This window comes from Poromitra crassiceps (assembly GCF_964638095.1).
Source record: "Poromitra crassiceps genome assembly, chromosome: 2".
Taxonomy (NCBI): domain Eukaryota; kingdom Metazoa; phylum Chordata; class Actinopteri; order Beryciformes; family Melamphaidae; genus Poromitra; species Poromitra crassiceps.
In genome coordinates, this window is record NC_139624.1 from 99,891,265 (window position 1) to 99,907,988 (window position 16,724).

At 44.4% G+C, this 16,724-nt stretch overlaps 1 protein-coding gene across 1 annotated transcript in view; it reads right to left on the minus strand.

The window, feature by feature from the left end:
- Positions 1-16,724, minus strand: part of scrib (scribble planar cell polarity protein) — a 168,406-nt gene that overhangs the window by 9,771 nt on the left and 141,911 nt on the right. The window contains exons 30-40 of the mRNA XM_083631875.1: positions 16,418-16,474; positions 14,672-14,752; positions 9,446-9,517; positions 7,676-7,732; positions 7,354-7,479; positions 6,070-6,120; positions 5,478-5,624; positions 4,827-4,986; positions 4,477-4,696; positions 4,158-4,247; positions 3,884-4,066 (exon numbers count right to left, since the gene is read on the minus strand). Of these exons, the coding sequence (XP_083488001.1) occupies positions 3,884-4,066; positions 4,158-4,247; positions 4,477-4,696; positions 4,827-4,986; positions 5,478-5,624; positions 6,070-6,120; positions 7,354-7,479; positions 7,676-7,732; positions 9,446-9,517; positions 14,672-14,752; positions 16,418-16,474 (1,244 nt within the window). The remainder of the gene's footprint in view (positions 1-3,883; positions 4,067-4,157; positions 4,248-4,476; positions 4,697-4,826; positions 4,987-5,477; positions 5,625-6,069; positions 6,121-7,353; positions 7,480-7,675; positions 7,733-9,445; positions 9,518-14,671; positions 14,753-16,417; positions 16,475-16,724) is intronic.

Consider the following 16,724-nt stretch of genomic DNA (forward strand, 5'->3'; position numbering starts at 1 on the left):
AACACAACCCTACTGACAACAAATACTCTACAACACAACCCTACTGATAACAAATACTATACAACACAACCCTACTGACAACAAATACTCTACAACACAACCCTACTGACAACAAATACTCTACAACACAACCCTACTGACAACAAATACTCTACAACACAACCCTACTGATAACAAATACTCTACAACACAACCCTACTGACAACAAATACTCTACAACACAACCCTACTGATAACAAATACTCTACAACACAACCCTACTGATAACAAATACTCTACAACACAACCCTACTGACAACAAATACTCTACAACACAACCCTACTGACAACAAATACTCTACAACACAACCCTACTGATAACAAATACTCTACAACACAACCCTACTGACAACAAATACTCTACAACACAACCCTACTGATAACAAATACTCTACAACACAACCCTACTGATAACAAATACTCTACAACACAACCCTACTGATAACAAATACTATACAACACAACCCTACTGATAACAAATACTCTACAACACAACCCTACTGATAACAAATACTCTACAACACAACCCTACTGACAACAAATACTCTACAACACAACCCTACTGATAACAAATACTCTACAACACAACCCTACTGATAACAAATACTCTACAACACAACCCTACTGACAACAAATACTCTACAACACAACCCTACTGATAACAAATACTCTACAACACAACCCTACTGATAACAAATACTCTACAACACAACCCTACTGACAACAAATACTCTACAACACAACCCTACTGATAACAAATACTCTACAACACAACCCTACTGACAACAAATACTCTACAACACAACCCTACTGATAACAAATACTCTACAACACAACCCTACTGATAACAAATACTCTACAACACAACCCTACTGATAACAAATACTCTACAACACAACCCTACTGACAACAAATACTCTACAACACAACCCTACTGATAACAAATACTATACAACACAACCCTACTGATAACAAATACTCTACAACACAACCCTACTGATAACAAATACTATACAACACAACCCTACTGATAACAAATACTCTACAACACAACCCTACTGACAACAAATACTCTACAACACAACCCTACTGATAACAAATACTATACAACACAACCCTACTGATAACAAATACTCTACAACACAACCCTACTGACAACAATACTCTACAACACAACCCTACTGATAACAAATACTCTACAACACAACCCTACTGATAACAAATACTCTACAACACAACCCTACTGATAACAAATACTCTACAACACAACCCTACTGACAACAAATACTCTACAACACAACCCTACTGATAACAAATACTATACAACACAACCCTACTGACAACAAATACTCTACAACACAACCCTACTGACAACAAATACTCTACAACACAACCCTACTGATAACAAATACTCTACAACACAACCCTACTGATAACAAATACTCTACAACACAACCCTACTGACAACAAATACTCTACAACACAACCCTACTGACAACAAATACTCTACAACACAACCCTACTGATAACAAATACTCTACAACACAACCCTACTGATAACAAATACTCTACAACACAACCCTACTGATAACAAATACTATACAACACAACCCTACTGATAACAAATACTATACAACACAACCCTACTGATAACAAATACTATACAACACAACCCTACTGATAACAAATACTCTACAACACAACCCTACTGATAACAAATACTCTACAACACAACCCTACTGATAACAAATACTCTACAACACAACCCTACTGATAACAAATACTATACAACACAACCCTACTGATAACAAATACTATACAACACAACCCTACTGATAACAAATACTCTACAACACAACCCTACTGATAACAAATACTCTACAACACAACCCTACTGATAACAAATACTCTACAACACAACCCTACTGATAACAAATACTATACAACACAACCCTACTGATAACAAATACTATACAACACAACCCTACTGATAACAAATACTATACAACACAACCCTACTGATAACAAATACTATACAACACAACCCTACTGATAACAAATACTCTACAACACAACCCTACTGATAACAAATACTATACAACACAACCCTACTGATAACAAATACTATACAACACAACCCTACTGATAACAAATACTATACAACACAACCCTACTGATAACAAATACTATACAACACAACCCTACTGATAACAAATACTCTACAACACAACCCTACTGATAACAAATACTATACAACACAACCCTACTGATAACAAATACTATACAACACAACCCTACTGATAACAAATACTATACAACACAACCCTACTGATAACAAATACTATACAACACAACCCTACTGACAACAAATACTCTACAACACAACCCTACTGATAACAAATACTCTACAACACAACCCTACTGATAACAAATACTCTACAACACAACCCTACTGATAACAAATACTATACAACACAACCCTACTGATAACAAATACTCTACAACACAACCCTACTGATAACAAATACTCTACAACACAACCCTACTGACAACAAATACTCTACAACACAACCCTACTGATAACAAATACTCTACAACACAACCCTACTGATAACAAATACTCTACAACACAACCCTACTGATAACAAATACTCTACAACACAACCCTACTGATAACAAATACTCTACAACACAACCCTACTGATAACAAATACTCTACAACACAACCCTACTGATAACAAATACTCTACAACACAACCCTACTGATAACAAATACTATACAACACAACCCTACTGATAACAAATACTCTACAACACAACCCTACTGATAACAAATACTATACAACACAACCCTACTGATAACAAATACTATACAACACAACCCTACTGATAACAAATACTATACAACACAACCCTACTGACAACAAATACTATACAACACAACCCTACTGATAACAAATACTATACAACACAACCCTACTGACAACAAATACTCTACAACACAACCCTACTGATAACAAATACTCTACAACACAACCCTACTGATAACAAATACTCTACAACACAACCCTACTGATAACAAATACTCTACAACACAACCCTACTGATAACAAATACTATACAACACAACCCTACTGACAACAAATACTATACAACACAACCCTACTGATAACAAATACTCTCCTCTCCCTACAATCCTCATGTATGATAGGAAAGTGATAGAAGTTTAAGCTGGGGAGAAAAGTGCTAAAAGTATAAGCTGGGAAGAAAAGGTAGGAAGTTTCATTTTTAAGGAAACTTGAAAGGAAACGCATAAGTTGCAGGGTAAAACCAAAGAAAGAGACTTGTCAACATTAGCTATTTTATCCTCCAAGTCAGTTTACCGTGCTGCTCTCCACATGGCTCTCTTGTCAGCCTCCAGAGCTCTTACCGTGCTGCTCTCCACATGGCTCTCTTCTCAGCCTCCAGAGCTCTTACCGTGCTGCTCTCCACATGGCTCTCTTCTCAGCCTCCAGAGCTCTTACCGTGCTGCTCTCCACATGGCTCTCTTCTCAGGCTCCAGAGCTCTTACCGTGCTGCTCTCCACATGGCTCTCTTCTCAGCCTCCAGAGCTCTTACCGTGCTGCTCTCCACATGGCTCTCTTCTCTTACCGTGCTGCTCTCCACATGGCTCTCTTCTCTTACCGTGCTGCTCTCCACATGGCTCTCTTCTCTTACCGTGCTGCTCTCCACATGGCTCTCTTCTCTTACCGTGCTGCTCTCCACATGGCTCTCTTCTCAGCCTCCAGAGCTCTTACCGTGCTGCTCTCCACATGGCTCTCTTCTCAGCCTCCAGAGCTCTTACCGTGCTGCTCTCCACATGGCTCTCTTCTCAGCCTCCAGAGCTCGTTTCTCAGCAGGAGACAGGTCCTTGTCGGGGGCAGCGGCCAACTCTGGACTCTGCATGCGCAACCTCTCCTGGTGTCTGCGCTCTGCTTTGGCTGTACGGATGGGAGCTGCTGACTCCCCAGGATACACCGGGATCAGGCTGACAAGACAGTCAAGACACTAGTGTTATTATGCTACAGGAAACACAGCAAGACACAGATATACTAAAACATTATTGCACATTTAATCACCCGGTCATAGAGTTGGGCCGCTGCTCCAACCTGAAGCCTTCCTCCAGTGAATTCCTCTGGGAGTCTCCTTTTCCATCTACAGAGGACGGCCTACACAGATTCAAAAGAGAAAGGTTGATTAATGAACTGAGACAATGAAAAAACATGATGAAGTTGAAAGGTTACAGTATACAACGTTTTGACAAATAGCATAGATTATACATGCATAGTCTGTCTCACACACCTAAACCCCCCATGTTTGCCTGAAACTGGGCCTTCCAGCCTCAAGGCAAAAAGTTGTATCTGGTAGCTTGAAATATTCATGCATGTGCGCTCTTACCCTGAGCTGCCACAGTAGCTAGGTGGTGTGACGTTGTAGCTTGGTGGTGTGGAGCAGTGTCGTGACGGAGTGGACACTGGCTCCACATTGTACTCCACTCCGTCCAGCAGCACCTTGCCGCTGGCCTTCATCTCCTCCACCTGCTTCGCCAGGTCCTCCTCCTCATCTTCCTCGTCCTCATCCAGCAGGTACTCCCGCGCCCGCTGCTCGAACCTCCTCTCTGGGTTGAGGTGAACGGAGACATGTTGGTAAATTTGTACGACAGACATCTCAGCTAAGACAGAGATTTTTCTTTTATCTAAGGATAAAATTTGATCTTTTATGTCTAAAGAGACATTGTGGAAACTGACCTTCTTCCTCCCTCATTTTCTTGAGGTCATCCTCTCCAACGAGTGAGACACGAGGTTTGGGCTTGTCCGGCGTCTGCTGCTTCACGTCGATCTCAAAGTACTTCTGTCTGTCCCTGAAAGAGCGCTGCTCTGGACTGTCCTTTCCACTGGGAGAGGGAGTCTGCAGGGTAGTGAGAAGGAATAACACTTATAATAGGAATGGATAAAGGTGATAATAGAAGAGATTTTAGCATTAGATCTAGTAGTAGTAAAATAGTATGACCGATGACACCTGTTAACATTTACAGATGATGGCATGAAGAAAGGTCAGCCAGACTTCAAGACAAAGAAGACCAATGCAGATTGTTAAAATAATATTTTTTTTAATTGCCATTTGCTAAAGTTGTTAAGGAAAATGTGAGAGATGCCAGAGGAAAGTATTGCATTCGGAAAAACACAAATAATTTAAATCGGCAATCAAATCAGAACCCAACACCATAAGCTGATTCAAAGCCAGACAATTGGCAGCCCGATTTCTGACAAAATGTAGCACGGTTGTCTCCTGCTCTCAGGGGATAGGGACACCACCACCACCACCGCTGAAAGCTTTGCAGAACCACAGCCCAAGGGAAGGATAGGGTGTGCTCTAGCTGTGGTGGAGGCAGTGGGTACCTGCAGGTCCAGGGAAGGCCTGGAGAGGCGAGGCACCGCTGCCAGGCTCAAATACTCCCGCCGGGGGGAGACATTGCCAGTCAGACCCTTGCCAGCTCCCTCATGACCTCCTACCCCATCATCAAACACCTCGTTGATCAACTCAGGCTGAAAAGGCCACACAGGGTGTCACCAGGCTGTCAGACTAACATTGCCTCGTATGATTGGTATGAATGTAGACATGAATGATGGTGGTCGGAGGGGCCGTTGAGCGCCGATGTGTGGCTGCCACGCTTTCGAACCACCGGTACGAATGGTGTGAACGAATAATGATTCTGTGAAGCGCTTTGAGCACTTGGAAAGGCGCTATATAAATCCAATCATTATTATTATTATTATTATTATTATTACATGACTGAGGGCCAGCGGGTAACTGAGCAACTCTTTAAGTAAATAATACAGATTACTAACATTTCTTGACAAGAGGGTTTCAATACAGTGTTGCTGAACTTGAACCTGGCTGCAGTTTCACTTAAATACTACAGACAGACAACTGTGTGCATACTGACGTGCTTCAAATATTTGGGTCAGTACTTTCATAGTAGCCACTCACCTCTGGAGAAGGCTGCTTGGGATGAACATTGTTCCTCATGCCATACAGATCCTGTTGGACAGAGGAAGGAACGTGCATTAGCACAACAAAGGAACCTCAGACTCAGCACCAACACAGAGGAAGGGAGCAGGCAGGCTGGTTCCGAGCTGGGATATAACATATAAAAAGGGCATCGGAACAATCAGTACAGGAACCACACATGGTCGGGCAAACGGAAAAACACCAACGTGAAAGCCGATGTCACTGTAGTACAAAACCAACGATGAACGCATTCCACACGACACAGCACGTCACAGGCCCCCCCCCCGGCGCGGCACAGGCTCCGATAGGACAGCCTGCTCCAGTCCGGAAGGGGCGGGGAGGGGGGGGGGCGACCAACCAATCAGCACAGCATGCTTTGTTGTGGTGACCCGGGGCGAGTCCGGGTGGCGCGGCCTACCTGTGGCGGCTCCAGCACTGCCAGCGAGTGAGGCACGGCGGCAAATGCCTTGTATGCCTGCTTGATATTCATGGGGAACTCGTCGGGCGAGGTGGGGGAGGGGGCGCGAGGCTGCAGGAAGGGGGGGAGGGGGTTGGAGGCAACAGGAGAGGAGGGTGGGGTGGGGTGGGGTTCGTATGGTAGGGAACCACAGGGAAGGGGAAGAAGAGGAGGTGGAGAGGACAGACAAGTACGAGAGGGTAGACGATGAGAAAAACCAGCAAAGTTGAAGAAGACAGTGGAGGACAGCATGGCAGCTGGTTTCATGTGGGAGAGGGAGATGTGCCAGAGAAAGACAGACAGTAGGGCTTGGAGAGTGAGGCGGTGCCGCTGCTGTGTTCAAAGCCATGGCAGATCTTTCTGTGCGAGCACCTTGGTGATACACTCGGGAAGACATGGGATGAAATCAATAGCTTCTTCATTATTGACTAGCTTGGGGTTGTGCTGCTTGCCAATACAAGGAATGAGTGAAGCATTCCAGGAAACCCCACTTCACATGGAATTCTGTTGGTCTGATTCAGGAGCTCAGACTCTGGGTTTGGACGCTCTGTTTTCCTCTGAGGTTACACCGCCAATAAGTGCAACCACTGGGTCGACTACTCGCATAGACCCAAGTTCATCTGTGCATTCAAATATAAGTCTTCCAAGTCTTGGGTTTTAGCTTCATTTAAGAAACAAAATCATTCTCATGCCTTAAGTTGCTGTAATTCTGCTGCACTGCTGAGACTTCAGTGTTTTGAGACTGTGCGGTCACAGGCAGCACAGGGGTGAGCGCGGCCCTACGAGGTGGAGGTGAGGGGTCTTACAGAGGTCTGGGAGTTGATGGGGGAGGGGCCATGCTGGAAGGGGTTGGGACTGTGGCTGTCCGGAGTGGCGGGGGAGGCGCTCGGCCGCACCACGCGCCCCATTGGCTGGATGGCGCCCGGCCTCGTCTGGAGGGAGAACGGAATGGAAGTTAAAATAACGAACAAGAATATAGAACTGTAGCATGAGCGATAACTGAGAATGAATGAAAGCCAATGGTGGAAATGCAGCTCTCCAAATTGACCGACATTGACCGGTTTTCACTGGTCCGATATATTTTGGCAAACCTGAACTAAAAATAAATCTGTTGTGAACAGCACTCACTGATGATGAATTGTTGTCCTTAGCAGCGGTGGGAGTGGAGGTGTAATGAATGCTCGCCTGAAAGAAAATATACAAGAATGCATGCATTGGCATGATGTGTCACATGACCAGACACGCCTAACTGCTTGAGTTTCAACAGTCCCTCAACTTCAACTCTGGGAGACTCTCTGTAGGATGATGCTGGGCACAGTCAAGACATTCTCCAGTAGCAATGCAATAACACAAACATGTATAGCTGGTATGGCTTGAGCTCATTTTAATCACAAAATCCAAACCAATTTGTGGACCTTCCTCGTTATATTTTCTCAATCTGCCACCTATTATACTGTCTATTATTAGATTTAGCTAGTGATATAAAATTCCAACCATTAAAACAAATGTACATTTTTCATTGAGCAAAGTTGCCCATTCCCAATCTAGTTCAAATAAGCCATAGCTGGTCAGTAGAGACAGGAGTACAATCAGTCACATAACGGGCATCTCCAACATACATCCAGTCTAACACGGCATGAGGCGAAGCATCAGTAATCAGCTGGTCTGGTCACATGCTTTTCAGACTGGCAGAAGTGCGGCAGACATGACAGCTGAGCTGGTTAGAATCACCATGTTGTAAGAACAGATAAAGGGCTGAGAGCAGTGAACACATTATGCTCAAAAAGAATCCAGGCCAGAGCAGAGAGGGCCACAAGACCCACTTACAAAGCGGGTCTCCCTGGCTGCACAGATGGAGCTGTTGGAAGAGTGGTGGCTGGGCTAAGGGAGGGAGGAAGGGTCAAAATGGTCGACCGTAAAAAAAATACCTCTATATACTGTACATCCATCTAGAACAGAGTTTCTCAACTGGTGGGTCGCGGGGGCCGTTTTGATTGGGTCGCGGACATTGGCCAAAAAAAAAACATTTTTTTTTTTTTTTCCATATTTCATTCGAGTTAAATTCAGATTATTGAAACTGGATTAGCCTGACCAGTTTTACTTGTTTAACAAGCTGAAGCATATGCTCTGCCTGTAATTCAAGAGAAGTCTGCCTTTTCATTTCATATTTAATTTTAGTTCAATTCAGATGATTGAAACTGGATTAGCATGGCCCCAGTTTAATTAAAAGTTATGACCAGTTTAACTAAAAAGCATATAGCCTGCCTGTGATTCAAGAAAAGTCTGCCTTTTTATTTCATATTAGTTAAATTCAGACTATTGAAACTGGATTAGCATGACCAGGTTAACTTGTTTTATTATTATTATTATTATTATTATTATTATTATTATTATTATTATTATTATTATTATTATTATTATTATTAACTTGTTTAAAAACATATAGGCATGTAATTCAAGATAAGTCTGCCTTTTATTTCATATTTCATACAGTTCAAATAAGACTTTCTGAGCATGACCAGTTTGACTTGTTTAAATTTAAAAACATATAGGCCTGTAATTCAAGTCTGCCTTATTTCAATTGGTTTTTAGCCCTAGTTGCACTTCTGTTGCACTGTTTTGTTCATTTGAGGTTTATAACAGTCCATGAAGGCATTGTGTATTAAATTAATGCGCTATTTTTTGTGCAATAAATTTGAGTGGTTTAAAAAAAAATCTGAAATTTGGGTCGCGACTTCATGACAAGGAAAATAGTGGGTCCTGAGGCTACACCAGTTGAGAACCACTGATCTAGAACTAGGACAGACTCATGTAAATGGAGAACAGAAAGTGAAGAGATGGCATGGAAACGGACGATGAATGTAAGAGCGGAGCGCCAAGCGTTCCAAGTGGACTCACCGGCTGGATAGTGGGAGAGTAGGGGGCATCTCTGATTGGGCTCTCTGTCCTCGTGAGATCGGAGGAAGGCCCCTGGAATACAAAAACCCAAAACACACTTAAAAAGCTGCTCTTACTTTCACTTACTGCACAGATACACCAGTGTAATAGGGGCGATGCATAGAAACTCCACGACAATGGTTAGTCCTATTGTAAAAGCATCTTCAAATAGTCCAACAAGCAATCTCTTGCTATGAACATGCATTTTTCTGTGTCTACAGGTCATGTTCCTTCCAGACCCCTGACCCCCCTCACAGCTGTTGTTGGGACAGACATTCCTGCTGGTCCTATGTGCACAAACGCCACACGAGGTGCTCAAAGCTCTGTGCTAAATCCTCCCAACTCCAAGTCCACACAAGCCCCATTTCAATGGGTTGTTACACTCGGATTAATACACATAATTGTATAATTTATCAATCTAAAAAATACTCCCCCTCATGTACTGTGAAAAAATATTTGACCTAACAGCACAAATGCTCCTGTGCAATCAATGGGTAGACGATGACACTATCATTGACAAGTTCAGGGATTTGATTCCCATTGGTGCGATCCAAATCAAAAATGTCTGCACTCTTTTGATTGTAAGGTGCTGTGAGTGAAAGAGCTTTCCTGGCATCATATTACAGTAACATGATGAAAACAATGTTTCCACAAACGCTCGAGGGCAATACTGTATGATCTCTTCTACTGCAGTTGGGTTCCAGCGATCACAAGTGAGCAAAGAGCAAAACCAGTGCTTAGTCAGTAGTCACACACCATGCTGCCTTCAAAGCACACACAGGCAGGCCCCTTGCCTTGCTGTACAGCCAGGGCTGCAGCTGGCCCGGCCTCCCGTAGCCTACAGGAGGCCCAGAGAGGATCTTCTCCCCGGCAGGAAGGCCCTTGCCTCTGCGGTTGGCCACCAGGAAGGGGTTCTCAGTGAAGCAGATAGGCTGAGAGTCCACCAGGCATTCCTCTTCTTCATCCTCAGCGGTGATAGATGTTGATGTTGAACTGAGCGGTGTTGCTGAGCTGGCTGCTTGAGCAGTGGAGAGCTGGGAGCTCTCTGGGTTCATGCTGAGGCAGGACTGGGGCTCCATGTGGTAGAGGGAATTTGCGGGGTGGCTTAGGCCAAAGCCCAAGGACTCTAATGGGACTCCGCACTGGGCCTGCAGGGGGGCCTCCATGGGAGCAGTGGGACTTACAGAGGGAGAGAACTGAACAGAGGCAAAGGGAAGAGACAGCATGGAGGGAGAGGAGAGATACAACAGGACAATGAAATAATGACAGAGGGGGAAAAAAGGGCTGCACAGTTGGACAGACTACTGAGAGAAATGGTACAGGACAGAACAGGTAGGCAACAAAAGTGCTGGAATGACTCACACAAAGTATCTTAATGCTAGTGGGAAGGTAATGTGATGAGAGCTGACAGTTAAGTGAGGAAACCTAAAATGGATCTCCAAAGGCCAGTGCGTTTTAACTTAGTGTGAAAAAACGTCTTGTCTGTCTTAAAATAACGATTGCATTCTTTTTAATAGAGAGCCGCAGGAACGAGTCCGGAAATCATCGATGCTAACAGTCCTGGTTCTTCACTGTTTTCGCCTATGGGAGTTTTGAATGGGTTTTTTGGAGCGATGCTTCTAATAATCTCTCTGGGCAACGCTGGCTTAATCAAACCAGTGTTTAGTAATATCATCTTCACACACGAGGACCACTTTTATGAGTTTTGAAGCTTTTACGTGCCGTTAAAAGGGCGGCTAGCTAGCAAACGGCTAAATGAGACTACACTGTTGAGTCGATGGGGATATTATACGTCAATAACGTCATCACTTCAAAGGACGAACACGGAAATTCTCTTTCCCTCACCTGGTTCAGCCCCGTTCAGCCCGGGGTAATCAGTGCACACATCAACAACAGTCCAGGTTGAGTGCTGACGTGACGTGGAAGCCTATGCGGCAGTGTGTAGTTCTGGATTAGCTTAGCTCGAGCTTTTTACTTCTAGGGCTCGCATTTACGCTACAAAACTCATGAAAGTGGTCCTCATGTGTGAAGATTATCCGACTGAACTCTGGTTCGCGTTTGATTAATCTTGCGTTGCCCAGAGACCGTATTTGAAGCATCGCGGCAAAAACCCATTCAAAAATCCCATAGACAGAAACAGTGAAGAACCAGGAAGTCCGGGACTTCCGCGTTCTGACTACAAAAATACGTCAACCCTGCGGCTCTCTATAGATCTCAAGACAATGTTTTACATGCGGGAAGTAAATTAATCGGGCACAAAGTAATCCATCACAAACCAAAGTAAAAATGTATCTGAAATAAGCTCATAAGACAATGTCAAAACATGTGAGAAACAGGAATTCCAACTTAATGTCCAACTGTATGATGTCCAACTTACTGCACGTCTATAAACAGACTGACACACTTCTCTGACACACAAGCCTCTAAGCTGCCGAGAAGAGAGCTACTCGCATGACACAGTTCATTCACTCTTTGCTGGAGCCCTTTAGAGAAGTTTCTCAGGCCTTCATTCCAGAGTCAGACCATCACTGGGCTATCAGTGCTACCAGAGTAATGACCCATTACTGGGCTATCTGTACCAGAGCAATGACCCATTACTGGGCTATCTGTGCTACCAGAGTAATGTCACATTAGCCCAGCACAGGCTCTGTGCCCCCTGCCTTAAATAACCCATATTATCAGAGGAGCGAGACACTCAGACTCCAACACACCACCTATCCCAGCTGAGGCTGCTGATGTCGGGTACATCAAGGAAAGAAAAAGGAACAATGCAATGTTTAACACAATCTATATACTTAATTGGGAGAGAAACAGCTTCTGTAACTGTTCACTTTAAAAATGCAATGCTTTTAATGACCCTGAACCGTTTCCAAAAAACCATTCCATGCCACTAACCATACAAACAAGTGTGGAAAGTTTTAGACATGGCCTTGATGTGTCTGGTGACAATCAAAATAGCACAACTAAGAATACAAGCATTGTGACACAGTGTAATGTGCTTCTCCACAAGCCGACTATAAGTAGCGGCTGGTGCGATGAGGGTCAGTGGAGTGGAATGTGAACCAGTGCCCTTTGGCACCGGCGCAGGCTGTCTGTGGGGGACAGCTGGGGGTTTGCTGGTGGTGTCCGGGAAGAAGGGGAGTCCGCCAACGCGCCGGCATGCCGACACGCTGACCGTCCGAACCCCAACGAACCGATCGTTCCAGTCATCCGTTTGGATTGGCCGAGTTAGGTTTGAAGATGTAAAATACCCAGTGACACGCACTTGTGACCGCATAACTAAAATCTAACTATTACTACATTAGCACCTAACCTAAAATTCATCTGTATCATGTCATGCCTAAAAACGCCTCTCAGCTGTTCTAAAAATCCCTGTAAATACTCACGGCTTGCTGCTTCATTTGTGCTCGCCTTATCACAAGCTCCAGAATCACTATAACAAGTTCACTATTAAACGGCTAAAACACACTGTGCACGGGGTTTTATTTAACATTTAAAAAAACCAACCACCACCAGTGTTTAGTGTGGTGAGAATAACTTACAGACGGTCTCAAAGGGCCTTTGTGAGACAGCCAGAGCGGGACAAGTGTGCTGGAGCAGCCGAATTCCAGCTTTAACGCACAGCACTATGCAGCTGTTCATGTTGCATGATGTGATATATAGGTTAAGTTCTCCTAGAAAGTCAAAAGGGTCCAGAGATCTACAACACACACCAACTACAACTCTTGGCAGCCATCTATTGGATGTTTAAACATATGGTATACCGTAGTAGCATTAGTTAATGTCACCAGAATATCAACAATGGAACCGATATATAGTTGAAAGACATGCATTTGAGTATTCGCTGACATTTCAGAGACAGAACGGACGATCACCTCCTTGTCACGAACCTTAAAAAGCATCAATGCATCTCAGAGTCAAAATCATGCCAGAAATGTCTCAACTTCAACGCGTCAACTATGCCAAACAAACACACACTTAAATCAAAATAAAGAGTTAAGAGCAAATGAAAGAAGGGAATGAATGATGGAAACAAGAGAGAACCATGACAAGAGGAGAGGGAAAAAAGTCAACTAAAAGCAGTCAAGTGTCTCTTGTGTAGCATGGTGATACTCACTGTAGGATGTTGGCAGGACTGGCTGTGCAGTATATCCACTCACAACTGTCTCTTGCAAGCACTCTGGGCACACACACACACACACACACACACACAGAAACACTTCTGCTGGTGGGTGGACCGTCTCCTTCCCTGTCTTGCACCCCGCCCACTTGACAGACTCCATCCAATTCCGGGCCAGATCAGGGGTTTAAAATATGGCCGAGTATAGGCCCGGCTGGGTTGATAGTAGCCAGTTGTTCCCCTCCCCCCACATTCACACCTCTCTTTATCAGCTTTGGGACTGGACAGCCCGACTAGAGGCATGCTTCTTTTCATTTCCACCCTTCTTTGAAGCGTATGTGCTTATTGGTTCTTTTTCGCCTCTCACACGGGCCATTAGGTTTCCATTCTTTTCCCCAGGATGAGCTTGGTCTTCAGACACTTCTGCAAACTATTCCTCCATGACCTTTATTAGATGTCCACTCTTTTACATTTGGTCCATTTCATTCTGTTCTCAGGGAGGGACAGGTCTTCACGTTATTCCTTCCAAATGTACTTGTTTTTGCTGTCTCTTTTGTTTCACTGTCCTTGTGAAGCTGTTGTGTGAGCAGTTGCATCACAGCGTGTTGATCCGGTGTATGGACATAGCCTTTGGTGGACAGTGAGCCCATAGCCTGAGGTGACTGGTCAGGAATGTGGGAATCGGGCTTATGCACATGGAGGGAGGTTGACATTCCTGCCCCGTCGAGGGCCAACTGGTGGCTCTGTGGGTCACCGACGGCTTCCTGGGGTATTCCCAAGGAGAGATCTATTCTAAGCCACGAAGGCCATTTCCAACATAGCCCCGGCACAAAGACTGGCATTTTACAACTCGACTCAAGAGAAAACAAGCCATGAGGAGCTGTAAAGACGCCTTCTTTTTCAAACGAGTAGAACAAACATGATTCATAGCCAAATTTAGCGTCAGAACTTGTAAACTCTTTTACCACTGCTTGCCGACAGTAGAACATAGGTTCTGACTCTAGAATGTACTGTAGGTTAAATGACTAAGTGTTTAGGTTCAATGAATGACAGCAGGTGAGACTTACCCTGTTGACCTTCTGTAGACTGGTGGTGGGCAGTGCAGCCAGGGTTTTGTAGTCAAGTTTTAGGGGCCCAGTGCCAATGCTCTACAGGCAAAAAAGAAAAAGTGAGGTGAGAGAGAGAGAGACGATGCGGAGGTGTCTTATATAGTGAAAATCTACTCATGTTAATTAGTTTGACAGGGGGAGGCTATGTGTGGAATCAGACCCATCCCTAAGGCTTAAAGAACCTCTGAGGATTCAGATTCAGATCACTGCTCATGGCCAAGATGTACAACGTCATGATCAACAACACTTTCACTTGTATGCACACGCTGGTGGGAGAATGTGTTGGCCGCCAAGTATGTAATGCATTATTACAATTAGGAGATGTCGGTTAAAACTAAATTGCTATTGTCGGATGGAAACAGTAAGTCATTTGTTCTGGATTTTACTTTATGGATTTGCAAAACTTATGAATGTGGCAGACTCACATTGGATTCAAATCGCAGATGCTGTTGGTAAGAACTACATTGACAGGAGCGTGCCCAGTCATAATAAATGTAAATTGCATGGATTTAAGTTAAGTTATAAGTTAAGTTATCCTTTATTTATCCCCGTGGGGAAATTCATCCTCTGCATTTGACCCATCCTCTACTAGGAACCTTCCTAGAACTAGGAGCAGTGGGCAGCCGCAGTGCAGCGCCCGGGGACCAACTCCAGTTCTTTCGCCAGTGCCTTGGTCAGGGGCACTGACAGGAGTGTTAAGTAACCCTAACATACATGTCTTTGATGGTGGGAGGAAACCGGAGCACCCGGAGAAAACCCACACAAACACGGGGAGAACATGCAAACTCCACACATTTAGGTGTGTGGAAGATCTTTTTTCACTGAGGACCTTCCCCAGTAAAGCTAAGCCAGTTTCAACATGTCTAAAGACTGATTCAGTTAAGAAAACAATTATCACTCAACAGTTCTGTGCATAGATTCTCCCAACAATGAAAATATTTCCCTAAACAAAGCACGGGTGAGTATCGCATTAAGATCCAGTGGAGGCGGTGTTGCGGTATTTGTGGTCAGACCCCGCCTCCCCGCACAGACAGGGGGGGGGGGGGGTGTTTGGCTGAGGACCTGCCGTTTTGAGGAGTGTCTCACCTCGGTCTCCTCTTCTAGCAGGCGAGTTGCCTCCTCACGCTCCAAGCGCATACGCTCCTTCACCAAGGAAAGGGAGGGGGGGGGGGAGCACAGAGGGGAAGACACCCGAACACACACAGCCACACAGTGATGAGCATGAGGGGTGAAAGAAGGAGAAGGAGAAGGTGGAGGATTTACAGTGGAATAAATGGGACGTTAAAGGGGGTGAAATGGAGAAAAGGTGATATGGAGATGGAATGGTTTTGTATGGTGAATCCAAACACACCGAAAGTAGAGGAGAGAAAAGAGAGGGGAAAGAAAGGATAGAACCCGCACACGTTAGAAAGTACTCTATTCATTTGCTACAGGAGCAGAAAAAAAGCATGCAAGGTGGGACATTGCTGGAACAGTGTCGTCGAACGTGATACGCCAACGCGAGGCGCAGAGGAGAGGCTTCAGTCACCCAATAAGTCTGAGAATAAAGCTCCGCCCTGCGGTACGCGGCAAGACTCAAACTTGGATTATATCTGGACCAAAACGATATTCTCCAGCGCAGAGATATATCTAGCTAGTGATCTGACGTAACATTTTTGCCCCTGGCCTTCCCGAAGCGGTTCACAGATTTTTTATTTGACTCACCACTTTCTCCATCTCTTCTCGCTCCCACTGTGACGTCTCTCTCACCATCTCAGACTCCTGCAGAAGGAAGGGTTAGGAGAATGAGATCACATAATTACTGCTGCCGCTGTGAAGCTTTGCTAAGGAAGGCACTGCAGGTACAATAAAGTCCAAAAGAGAAAATTCCCAAGTAAATGTACCTATTTCTTAACAAGATTTCGGAACAAATTTCATGGATGTGTGCTCTGATAAAGGTCATTATGACTGAAAAAGCACTGAAAAACAATGAAAATAGCTTGGATCCAAGTGTGTGGAGGAACCACAGAAC